Genomic DNA, 10,470 nt, shown 5'->3' with positions numbered 1-10,470 from the left:
ATCTTCAATCTCACTAATTCTGACTTCCATTGCCTCAATTCTGCTCCTATGACTTTCTATGGAGTTGTCTAATTCTGAAATTTTATTGTTAATCTCCTGGATTTCTGATTGCTGTCTCTCTATGGATTCTTGCAGCCTGTTAAATTTGTCATTATGCTCTTCTCTAATCCTTTTACTTTCATGTATTGCGTGTTGTGTGTTTTGCTTAATTTTCTTCCTAATCTCTTGAAGAGTTGTGTAATTAATCTTTTTATTCTGCCTCTGGTAATTCCAAGAAATTTTCTTCCTCTGGAAAATATTTAGATGCTTTATTTTGGGAGCTTGCTGAAGAAATCATGGTCTGCGTCTTTGTGTGATTTGATACTGACTGTTGTCTCTGAGCCATCAATAAGTTATTATATTTATTTATGTTTGGTTACTGTGTCCTAGCTTCTTGTTTTGTTTTGATATGCCCAAATAGGCTGCTCATGTGATCTGAGTCACTAGCACCCCTGAAGCTCCAATGTCCTGCCACCAGGTAGCCAAATCTGCCACTAAGTATGTGAGCCCAGGAGTCTACCCACTCCTCCTGTATGGATTCAGCTCAGGTGTCCAGGTAGTCAGCCACCAACCATGTGGTGCAGGCTGTCACTACAGTTCCAGACAGCTATGGGTGATTGGTGTAGTCACAGGCATCCAGCTGCAGCAGGGGGACGACGGCCACCCCCGAGTGTCCAAGAGGAAAGTGTTTCCCTGTTCCCTAGAGCGCGTAGATGGGTGGATTTTGCATCCGGACTATGAGCATCCAGTGCTGTTGGCTGTAAGGACTAGGGGGCACCTCTTATTCTTGGGCCACTGTCACAGGTGGCTAGGTGGTGTGGGTGGAGCCACCAGGCCTCAGGTCCCTGATGTGGGTAGGTGAAGACCCAATTAATGAGCAGAGCAGTGTCAAATGTCACAAACCTGCCACTTCACAGCTGAAACAGTTGAAGTTAGACTTCAGGTATATACCCCGTGTACTGCAGTAATGAGGGCCTACCCTGCTGAAATGGGCCCACACAAGTCTACGTAGGGGGAAGGGCACTGAAAGTTCGTGGATCCCTTATGTCTGTGCGTAGGCAAAGGAGTTGTGCCTACCCTGAATTCCTGGCTTAGGGGAGCTGGCAGATTATTTTTTCCCGTTTGTTAATTTGTTCACTCTCCAAGCCTGGGAGAATGGTTCAGGGGGTGTACTGGGTCCTACTTCCAGCCCAGGTGACTCGGCAATTGCTGAAACTGGTTCTGGACCCAGTGCAGAGTAGGGAACACGGAGGTAAATGGGAGAGAGGTTTTTCCCTAAGGGGGCTGTTTTTGATCCATGAGTTGAGCCAGACACAAGCACTTATCTTTTGCCAATCGAGGGCTGCTTCTCATTGATTCTGGATGGCCAAGTAGATTCTCTGCCACTGGGTCTCTCTCGATGTGCAAAATGCCTCCTGAGCACCACTGCTTGCCTTCCTCACCACACACTCTGAGCTGATCAGGCCTGAAGTGCTCACGCTCTCACTGGTTCTGGTCTGGCAACTCCTCGCTGCTTCCAAACCATCTTTCTCTCCCCTGCCACTCAGTCCGATTCCTCAACTTTGTCTTTGATGTTCAGGGCTCCTAGATGGTTATATATAATTGATTCAGTTGTTTTTTCAGGTCTTTGTTGTAAGAGAGACAACTGGAAGTTTGTGACTACTCTGCCATCTTGGCACTGCCTCCTGTTCTTGTATTATTTTATGAGGTAACCTTAAACTTTAAATTTTTTGATTCACATAATTTTTCTTGACTGTCATTTCTTCATCCTTCCTGTTTGAAGCTGACCTTCTTTGGCAGATAAAATGTAATCATGTTGGCTGGTGTAGAGCATGCATTTTGGGGGATTAGATAATGTTAGAAAGGTTGGTTAGGGTTGGGGAATGGAGATGACTGGATGATGGACAGATTGGCTTTTATCTTTTAGGCAATGGAGAGAGAGCCAGGGAGTAACATGATGGAATACCAGTAATCTATGTAAGAATGTTATTATAGCTGTGGTATGCCTTTAAATATCTGACTTGGAAGAAGTACAGCCAGAACTCTCCTTGGAAGGGAGGATGGCAAGACTTCATCTTCACATACTTTGGACATGTTATCAGGAGGGACCAGTCCCTGGAGAAGGATATTGTGCTTGGCAAAGTAAAGGGCCAGCAAGAAAGAGGAAGATCCTCAATGACATGGATTGACACAGTGGCTGCAACAATGGGCTCAAGCAAATAACGATTGTGAGGATGGCACAGGACCAGGCAATGTTTTGTTCTGTTGTACGTTGGGTCGCTATGAGTTGGAACTGACTCGATGGCACCTGACAACAACAACATGCAGTTAAATGGAAAATTAATGATTTTTATTTCTTTCTCTCTGTGAAAGCCTGAGATTTGGGATCAGAAAGTGAAAAACACAATTTCTAAGGTTTAATAGGGATAACTATAGTCAAATGTAGTTTTTTAAAATCATACATTTATTCCTGATTTGGAAGATCTTCCTAGAAACGGAAGAATAAAAATATTTTATTAGACAATATGTCATTATTGATTTATATGTGAATAGGTGAAGAATAGTGCACATATATTCACAAAATTTCCAAGTAATAAATTATTACAGAACTTAACTGAGTAGTTAAAGGGCTATTTGAATGTATATTTAAAATAAACCACACCAGAATTTATCTCACCACAAGACAAATGACTGCCAGTCATAAGACAAGAGTGGACTTATGACCTACATGATGAAAATAAAACAAAAAATAAAGTGAAGTCATGGTACCAGCCAGAAAAGGTTTTTTCCTAATCCCTCAGATGAATGCAAACAGTAGAACTAAAAAGTAAGGTTAGTACCAGGACAAGTGGTCAACTTAATTATTTTTCAACTTGTTCTTAATGTGAATATAAACCAACTTCTGATGGTTAAGATTGTGTGTCAACTTGGCTGGGCCACGATTCTCAGTGTTTATATGTGATCACTCCCATGATGAGATCTGCTGTGAGGAGCCAATCAGTTTAAAGAGAGTTTCCTTGGGCATGTGGCCTGCATCTGAATATAAAAAGACATTCTGCCTTTTTGTTCACTCTGGATCCTGTGGCTGCCTCCTGTTCATCCGACCTCTGGTTCTTGGGACTTGAGCTATCAGCTTATCTGCTGATCTTGGGATCTGTCGATCTTCACAGCCTGTTGAGCGAGAGCCCTGCTCTCTGACCTGCATATCTTGGGTTCGACAGTCCCTGCAGCTATGTGAATCAGGAGAAGCCTTGTGGTCTTGTCTGCCAATCTTGGGATTCATTGATCTTCACAGCCTGTGAGCAAGGGCCTTGCTTTCCAACCTGCCGATCTTGGGTTCAACAGCCCCTGTGGCTACATGAATCGGGAGAAGCCCCTATCTGATCCATGGACTTGGGACATTCCAGCCTCTACAATCATGTGAGCTGTTTCCTTGATATAAACCTCTCTCTATGTATATATTTATACGCTTTACTAGTTTTGCTTCTCTAGAGATCCCAGCCTAAGACACAACTCAATTCAAATTTTAGTAATTTAAATTGGACTTTGGTAGTAGAGATCATCTGTTTTTTTCCATCTAAAACTCCTTTAGTTTTAAATTGATAGCATTATGACCAGGAGCAGTGGAGTTAGGGACACATTTAAAGAGGTCACCATTTGTAAACCCCATTACAACTTTTCCCTGTAGGAGAGTGATAAAACTGCAATAATCACCAACATTAATCAGATTTAAGCATGATGAAATATAAAGACACTTTTCTAGTGGGAAGGAAGATAAGTAACAAAGATTAGAAGAATTTAGTAATGTTTGCTATTCAATGTGAATAAAATAAAGCCTACTCACTTTCCGTATATATTTATTTACATTCTTTGCCTATTTGCTCCATACACAAATATTTATTGAGCACCCACAATGTGTTAGGTACCGTATGAGGCACTGAAAATATATTAATAAATGAGACAGACGGTCACAGTCCTTAAGGAGCTTACACATTCTACTGGGGAGGGTGGACAAAAACATCTATAAAATAATTTCAGATAATGATAAACACTACAAAGAAAGTGAAGTGGGATAAGAGGATAGAGAATTACGGGTTACAGTTAGGGGGATATCCATATATAAGACTGGGAAAATTTTAGACTTTGAAATTCCTTTACCTGACCACTAGAGGTGATGAAAATATTCCTTACTGACAATGAACCCACATTTTGTCCTCAACCTGATTCCCACTTGCTTAACCCTTCTCGTTCTTCCGATTACTTCTTGAGATCATTCCTTTCTTTTTCTACCTTAGTTTGTCTTCTACACGTGTAACCATTGTCTTGGTATCCTTTCTCATTAAGAATGTTTCTAAGATTACAATTCTAGTGATGTATGTAGAAAGTTTCTTAAATGATGAATGACTCTGACAAGTATATCATGGTAAAGAATAAAGATAAAAATAGTTTACATAGAAATTATTTGTGGACTTAGAGAAACCTAGAAAATAATAAGTACTGATTTTGGTGTATGTGTGTATATGTGTGCTGGTGGGAAGATGGGTACAGGGAATAGGGAAACATTTTACATTCAAGGAAACAGCTTAAAACAAAGAGTTGCAGCAGTACATTTCCACTGGGAATTGCACACAGGGATGTGTTCATACATCATGTATTTTCTAAGATCCAGAGCTTCAAAAGTCACATTATTGTGAGTGAGAAACTAGGCAACTACATCTTGTTTTAAAATATTAACTTATATATAGTAGTGATTTTTTTAAAAAGTGCATTATGACAGAATAATTTTTCATGAAAACTTATAAAGATTGTTACAACTTTAGAAAAATATATGGAATATGACGGTATAGAAAATTATATTAAATGTTTTTTAAAGTATCAAAAATCTGTACTAATAAATTGAACTTTTATTGCCCAAATAAGACATAAGAATATTAAATATACATATATATACTTTTGGTATAGTACACTGGTTAAAAGCAAAGTTTTGGATCCAGACAACTTCATATCCTGGCTCTACCACTCACTGGCTATATAACCTTGGGCAACTTAACTCTGTGTCTTAGCTTCTTCATCTCTAAAATGGGGATAATAATACTACCTACCTTTCAGAGTTGTTTTTAGGATTGTTTAGAAAATACCTGACACTAAGCACTCACTCAAAGTTGGCTATTAATTCTTCTTATTTATTTATAAATTACACATGTATACAACAATATTATTAAGAGTTTGGAAAACACAAGAAAAGAAAAATAATCACCCTTACTCTGCTATATTAACACATCTATTAATTCTTAACCAACATTATTCCCTAGAGATAAGAATACTTACTTTTAGGAAAACCTGCAGATCTTGAGTCTGAGTGTGCTGTAGAATGTCTTGCTGCAGATGTTTGAATATAGCTATACAGATATACACCTGATAATCAGGACCAAGGAAAATACAAGTAGCAATATAATGGCAGACTTCTATCCAATCTAAATAATTCCAAAAACACTGAGTTATCCATTGCAGGCAAATCTAAGGGGGGAGAAAATGACTTCATTAGAAAGCATACAAAACCATATTTAACTTTTAAAAAGCAGTAACCAATAACTTACACAAAACCAATGAAAAGCCTAACATTTAATCAAAATAGAAAGACACTCTGTATAGAAGATTAAAAGGATGCCTCATCTATTTGCTTAATGTATGAAAAAACTTTCATGGCCTTGGGACTCTGAACTTAGGGGTAACTGATGGTATTCACACTGCTCTTGCATCTATTGCTAAATGTATTCTTTACTCATATTGTCCTCCTCTTACTCATAATACCAGTCTGTGCTCTACAGCTAACAAATGCTAAGAGACTATTTTAATTCAGAGATGGGAGTTTTTCTATCCTACCTATAATCACAGATATATAATTATGCAGATGACAGATTGCTAAATGTTACATTAATGCAAATGGACTCCTGTTAAATCAGAAAAAAATATAAACCAAACATAATTATATAACAAAAAATTGGGAGCTAATGTAGAGAATAATTAAAAAATGATACTTTTAAAAAAAGAGGGTTTTTTCTGTCTTCTCATTTATCTTTTTTTTAATAGTATTTGTTCAGATTATAAAAGCAATACTTGCCAATTATGAAAAGCACAGAGAAGTTTAAGAAAAAATAGCAGTAACATAGAGATCAATATTATTAAAATTTTTGGTACATTATTTTCCATTATTTTAATTTACACTTAAATTACAAACTACCATTGAGGAAAGACTCCCTTTCTGAGAAGAAACAGCTGCAAATATCCATTAACAATAGGAACATGGAATATACAAAGTATGAATCTAGGAAAATTGGAAGTCATCAAAAATGAAATGGAACACATAAACATAGACATCCTAGTCATTAGTGACATGAAATGTACTGGTATTGGCAATTTTGAATTGGACAATCATATGGTATACTATAGTGGGTGTCATGGATTGAATTATGTCCCCCCAAAAATGTGTGTATCAATTTGGCTGGGCCATGATTCCCAGTATTGTGTGATTTTCCCATGTGTGGTAAATCCTGCCTTTATGATGTTAATGAGGGAGGATGGGCGGCAGTTGTGTTAGTGAGGCAGGACTCAATTTACAAGACTGGATTGTGTCCTGAGGCAATCTCTTGAGATATAAAAGACAGAAGTGAGCAGTGAGACAGGGGGACCTCATACCATCAAGAAAGCAGTGCTGGGAGCAGAGCGCGTCCTTTGGACCGGGGTCCCTGGGCAGAGATGCTCCGAGTCCAGGGGAACACTGAAGAGAAGAAGGCCAACAGAGAAAAAGCCTTCCCCTGGAGCTGATGCCCTGAATTTGGACTTTTAGCTTATTTTAACTGTGAGGAAATAAACTTCTCTTCGTTAAAACCATCCACTCGTGGTATTTCTGTTACAGCAGCACTAGATGACTAAGACACTGGGAATGACAAATTGAAGAGGAATGGCATTGCATTCATCGTCAAAAAGAACATTTCAAGATCTATCCTGAAGTACAACTTTTTCAGTGACATGATAATATCCACACACCTACAAGGAAGACCAGTTAATATGAATATTCATTCAAATTTACATATGAATCACTAATGCTAAAGATGAGGCAACTGAAGATTTTTACCAACTTTTGCAGTCTGAAATTGATCAAACATGCAATCAAGATGCATTGATAATTACTGGTGATTAGAATGCGAAAGTTGGAAACAAAGAAAAAGAAACAGTAGTTGGAAAATATGGCCTTGGTGACAGAAACGATGCCAGAGATCACATGACAGAATTTTGCAAGTGAACTTCACTGCAAATACCTTTTTTCATTAACATAAACGGCGACTATACACATGGACTTCACCAGGTGGACTACATGAGAATCTAACTGACTATATCTTTGGAAAGAGATGATGGAAAAGCTCAATATTATCAGTCAGAACAAGGCCAGGGGCCTTGGATACCTGGCCAACCAACTGGAAAAGATCTATATTTATGCCTATTCCAAAGAAAGGTGATCCAACCGTGTCTTAGTCATCTAGTGTTGTTATAACAGAAATACCACAAGTGGATGGCTTCAACAAACAAGAAGTTTATTCTCTCACATTCTAGTAGGCTACAAGTCCAAATTCAGGGCATTGGCTCCAGGGGAAGGTTTTCTTTTCTTGGCTCTGGAGGAAGGTTCCTGTCATCAATCTTCCCCTGGTTGAGGAGCTTCTCAAAGCAGGGAACCCAGGTCCAAAGGACAAGCACTCCTGGCTCTACTTTCTTGGTGGTATGAGGTAGCCACGTATCTCTGCTCGCTTGTCTCTAAAGAGATTGGCTTAAGACACTATCTAATCTTGTAGATCTCATCAATATAACTGCTGCTAATCCATCTTATTAACATCATAATGATAGGATTTACAACATATAGGAAAATCTCATCAAATGACAAAACAGTGGATAATCACACAATACTGGGAATCATGGCCTAACCAAATTGGCACACATTTTGGGGGAACACAATTCAATCCATGATAAACAGTATGTGGAAATTATCAAACAATATCATTATTATTAAATGCAAGTAAAATTTTGCCAAAGATCATTGAAAAATTGTTGCAGCAGTACATCAACAGGGAGCTGCTAGAAATTCAAGCTGGATTCAGAAGAGGATGAGGAAACCGGGATATCACTGCTGATGTCAGATGGATCCTGGCTGAAAGCAGAGAATATCAGAAAGATGTTTACCTGTGTTTCATTGACTATGCAAAGCCATTTGACTTGTGGATCATAACAAATTATGGATAATATTGCAAAGAATGGGAATTCCAGAACACTTAATTGTGCTCATGAGGACCTGTACATAGTTAAGAGGCAGTCGTTTGAACAGAACAAGGGGATACTCTGTGGTGTAAAGTCAGAAAAGGCATACGTCAAGGTTGTATCCTTCCACCATACTTATTCAGTCTACATGCTGACCAAATAATCAGAGAAGCTGGACTGCAGGAAGAAGAACGGGGCATCAGGATTGGAGGAAGACTCACTAACAACCTGTGTTATGGAGATGACACAACCTTGCTTACTGAAAAAAAAAAAAAAGGACTTGAAGCACTTCCTGATGAAGATAAAAGACCACAGCCTTCAGTATGGATTACACCTCAATGTAAAGAAAACAAAAAGCCGGGGGCAGGGGGGTGGGCAAGATGGCAGAGTAGTCAGACGCTTCCGGTATTCCCTCTTACAACAAAGACCCAAAAAAACAAGTGAATCGATTATATATGACAGTCTAGGACCCCTGAACATCAAAAGCAAAATTGAGGAACCAGACTGAGTGGCAGGGGGAGGGAGAGACAGTTCGGAAGCAGCGAGGAGTTGCCAGACCTGACCTGATGAGAGCCTGAGCTGCTCAGCCCGGCTCAGGTCAGGGGTGAGGGGTGAGGAGGGCAAGCAGCAGCGATTGGGAGGCGTTTTCCACATCGGGAGAGACGCAGTGGTAGGGAGTCTACTCAGCCATCCAGAACCAGTGAGAAGAAGCCCTCAATCGGTGAAAGATAAGTATCTCCGTCAGGCCTACTGCCTGGATCAAAAACACCCCCCTTTGGAAAAAACCTCTCTCCCATTTACCTCCCCACTGCCTGCTCTGCACCGGGTCCTGGACCAGCTTTAGCAATTGCCGAGTCCTCTGGGCTAGAAATAGGACCCGTCACGCACCCTGAGACATTCTCCTGGCCTTGGAGAGTGCACAAATTAACAAACAGGGGAAAAAAATAATCAGCCAGCTCCCCTAAGCCAGGAACTCAGGGTATGCACAGCTACTTTGCCTAGGCACAGGCATAAGGGATCCATGGACTTCAAGTACCTTTCTCTCTGCATAGATTTGTGTTGGGCTCATTTCAACAGCGTAGGCTCTCATTACTGTAGTACAACAGGGTATATACCTGAAGTCTAACTTGAACTGTTTCAGCTGTGAAGTGGCAGGTTTGTGACATTTGACACGCTCTGCCCATTAGGCAGGGTTTTCACCTACCCACATCAGGGGACGGAGGCCTGGTGGCTCCACCCTCGCCAGCTAGCCACTTGCTACGGGGACAAGAATAAGAGATGCCCCCCAGTCCTTACAGCCAACAGCATTGGGTGTTCATAGCCTGGTTGCAAAACCCAACTACCTACATGCTCTAGGGAACAGGGACACACTTTCCTCCTGGACAAGTGGGGGTGGTCATCAGCCCACTGCCTTGCTCACCCTGTGTCCCTCTGCTGCATGCCTCTGCCTATGCCAATCACTCATGCCTGTCTAGAACTGTAGGTGAGAGCCTGCACCACACACTCAGTGGCCGACTACTGGACACCTGAGCTGAATCCATACAGGAGGAGTGGGTAGACTCCTGGGCTCACATCTTAGTGGCAGGTCTGGCCACCTGGGGGCAGGACATTGGAGCTTCAAGGTTGCTGGTGACTAGGCTAGCTCACACAAGCATGCTATTTGGGCATATCAAAACAAAACAAAACAAGAAGTTATGATACAGTAAGCAAACATAAAATAAATACATATAAAAACTTACTGATGGCTCGGAGACAAGTCAATATCAAATCACATAAACAGGCACTCCATGATAGCTTGAGCAAACTCTCAAAATAAAGCATCTAAATATTTTCCAGAGGAAGAAAATTTCTTGGAATTACCAGAGGCAGAATAAAAAGATTAATTACACAACTCTTCAAGAGATTAGGAAGAAAATTAAGCAAAACACACAACACGCAATACATGAAAGTAAAAGGATTAGAGAAGAGCATAATGACAAATTTAACAGGCTGCAAGAATCCATAGAGAGACAGCAATCAGAAATCCAGGAGATTAACAATAAAATTTCAGAATTAGACAACTCCATAGAAAGTCATAGGAGCAGAATTGAGGCAATGGAAGTCAGAATTAGTGAGATTGAAGAT

At 40.1% G+C, this 10,470-nt stretch overlaps 1 protein-coding gene across 7 annotated transcripts in view; it reads right to left on the bottom strand.

The window, feature by feature from the left end:
* TBC1D32 (TBC1 domain family member 32) overlaps positions 1 to 10,470 on the bottom strand; it is a 286,304-nt gene that overhangs the window by 18,149 nt on the left and 257,685 nt on the right. For all 7 annotated transcript variants that reach the window (XM_023737184.1, XM_023737181.1, XM_023737180.1 and 4 more), the window contains one exon: positions 5,368 to 5,556. In XM_023737184.1, coding sequence (XP_023592952.1) covers positions 5,368 to 5,556 — 189 coding nt within the window. The remainder of the gene's footprint in view (positions 1 to 5,367; positions 5,557 to 10,470) is intronic.

The sequence above is a fragment of the Trichechus manatus genome, unplaced genomic scaffold (genome assembly GCF_000243295.1).
Source record: "Trichechus manatus latirostris isolate Lorelei unplaced genomic scaffold, TriManLat1.0 scaffold00098, whole genome shotgun sequence".
In the NCBI taxonomy this organism is placed as follows: Eukaryota; Metazoa; Chordata; class Mammalia; order Sirenia; family Trichechidae; genus Trichechus; species Trichechus manatus.
The sequence above is the reverse complement of the archived record's forward strand: the minus strand, read 5'-3'. Positions and strand labels throughout refer to the sequence as shown.